This window comes from Artemia sp. Qi Xiang Cuo, chromosome 2, assembly GCF_049724085.1.
Source record: "Artemia sp. Qi Xiang Cuo chromosome 2, ASM4972408v1, whole genome shotgun sequence".
NCBI classification, from domain to species: domain Eukaryota; kingdom Metazoa; phylum Arthropoda; class Branchiopoda; order Anostraca; family Artemiidae; genus Artemia; species Artemia sp. Qi Xiang Cuo.
Window position 1 is genome coordinate 63,168,889 of NC_142795.1, and position 2,477 is coordinate 63,171,365.

The 2,477-nt window shown below is 35.4% G+C and overlaps 1 protein-coding gene across 1 annotated transcript; it reads right to left on the reverse strand.

Moving 5' to 3' along the window:
* Positions 1-559: 559 nt before the first annotated feature.
* LOC148955481 (actin-2-like) lies at positions 560-1,687 on the reverse strand. Its single transcript, XM_089102422.1, has one exon. It carries the CDS (start codon positions 1,685-1,687, stop codon positions 560-562), a length of 1,128 nt encoding a protein of 375 aa, XP_088958548.1.
* Positions 1,688-2,477: the final 790 nt, after the last annotated feature.

A 2,477-nucleotide genomic window follows, 5' to 3' on the forward strand; every position in this document is an offset into this window, starting at 1 on the left:
AAAATAGATTCAGATCAAAACAAGAAAGACACTGTTAGAACCGCCTTTTCCGAAACAGCCATATAGCAAACTTACCGTCCCTTGGCTTGAATGGGGAGAAAAAAAAGGAAAAACAAACCTGCTTTCTATGCGGAATACATCGGTGGCGGCCACTTTTCTTGATTTTTGAACTGATATATTTTCCTTGTTTTTCAAGCCAAGGGGCAGTTAATTTCCTATATAGGAGTATTGGAGAATAAGGCTCTACTTGCGTACTTAGTTTTATGATGTGATTATATTTTTAGGAATAATCGGCAATTTTTTTTTACTATGGGCGTGGTCGTCTCTCACTAGGTTGATAGTTATTTGCTGACACCCGGATATTTTGAAAAAAACTTTAAAGTGAGAAAAAAATGTCTTTCCTACCTGACTAAGGAATGGTAACCACTATCTATCTAAGTCAGTCTTAGTCCATTGTCTAAGCAAGGTTAACCATAAAATGATGATGGTTTCTTCTTTCAACAGAAGAAGTTTAACAAAAATCACATTTTTTGGCATGTTTACTATTTGCATAAGCAAGTTAAAAGCATTTTCTGTGAACAATGGATGGTCCAGACTCATCGTATTCCTGCTTAGAAATCCACATCTGTTGAAATGTTGAGAGGGAAGCTAAGATAGATCCACCGATCCATACGGTGTATTTACGCTCAGGAGGGGCAATGACTTTGATCTTCATGGTGGATGGTGCAATGGTAGTAATTTCCTTTTGCATTCTCTCAGCAATCCTAGGGAACATGGTAGAACCACCAGACAAAACGATGCTGCCATAGAGATCCTTTCTTATGTCAACGTCACATTTCATGATACTATTGTACATTGTTTCATGAATCCCGGCAGACTCCATACCGAGAAACGATGGCTGGAATAAGACTTCTGGGCATCTGAATCTCTCATTACCTATATTGATGACCTGACCATCAGGCAGCTCATAGTTTTGTTCAAGAGATGCTGAGCTGGCGGAAGTTGCCATCTCCTGTTCGAAGTCCAAAGCGACATAGCAAAGTTTTTCTTTGATATCACGAACGATTTCTCTTTCGGCAGTGGTGGTAAAGGAATATCCTCGCTCAGTTAAAATTTTCATCAAATAATCTGTCAAATCTCGACCAGCAAGGTCCAATCTCATGATTGCATGTGGAAGGGCATAACCTTCGTAGATAGGTACAGTATGTGAGACACCATCGCCAGAGTCAAGAACAATACCAGTGGTTCTTCCAGATGCGTAGAGGGATAGGACGGCTTGGATGGCAACATACATAGCAGGGGTGTTAAAAGTTTCGAACATGATTTCAGTCATTTTTTCTCTGTTGTCTTTTGGGTTAAGAGGAGCCTCTGTGAGTAAAACTGGGTGCTCTTCTGGGGCAACGCGAAGTTCATTGTAGAAGGTATGATGCCAAATCTTTTCCATATCGTCCCAATCTGTGACAATTCCATGCTCTACAGGATACTTAAGTCTCAAAATTCCCCTTTTTGCTTGAGCGTCATCGCCTACATAAGCATCCTGGCTGCCTGAATTAATCATCACTCCCGTATGTTTTGGACGTCCAATCACAGCAGGAAACATAGCTTTTGGGGCATCATCTCCTGAAAATCCTGCTTTACAAATACCTGATCCATTATCAATAACAACTGCAACTAAAGCTTCTGTCATATTTTTTTAAAATGTCTTAGTAAGTGTTACTATAATATAACGTTACAAGCTTAAGTACCGTATCGAGTTGCAAATTCCTAACAAAAAATAAAACTAATTTTTAAATTTACAGATATTTTTCCAGTTTGAAATAAAAAATAAAAAATATTGCTCGGAAACCATAAAAATTTTTGCAGTTTACAAAATAACCTTAACGATTCTGAACTGAAAACTATAATAAAAATTGAATTTCTTTTCTACAAAAGATACGCACTTTAGAAGTTGAGCAAAAAACAGTTTGATTCCAGGAGACAATTATAACTTTGAAGTAAGAGATGGAATAAAACTTTCTTTGATGAAATTGAACCTACGACTAAACTATTTTAAAAATTTCAGGTATTTCTCTATTTTGAAACAAAAAAATTAATATTATTTCTCAGACACCATAAATATTTTTGCACTTTACATAATAACCTTAGCGATTCTGAACTGAAAACTAAAATAAAATAAGAAATTGAAATTGTTTTCTACGAAAATGTAGCACAAAACATAGGGTACGCACTTTAAAAATTGAGCCAAAAAAAGTTTGGTTCCAGGAGACAATTATAGCTTCGAAGTAAGAGACTAAATAAAAGTTTCATTTATTAAATGGAACAAAAAAAAAAACAAAGCTAATTTAAAAATTGTCAGGTATTTTCCTAGTTTGAATTAAAAAATTGATATTATTTCTCAGATACCATAAATATTTTTCCAGTTTGCATCATAATATTAGCGATTATGTACTGATGCAATTATAGCTAAAACTATAATA

What these genes read in the sequence shown, in the direction of transcription:
- LOC148955481 (XM_089102422.1), bottom strand. Translation starts at nt 1,687, where the DNA reads ATGACAGAAGCTTTAGTTGCAGTTGTTATTGATAATGGATCAGGTATT.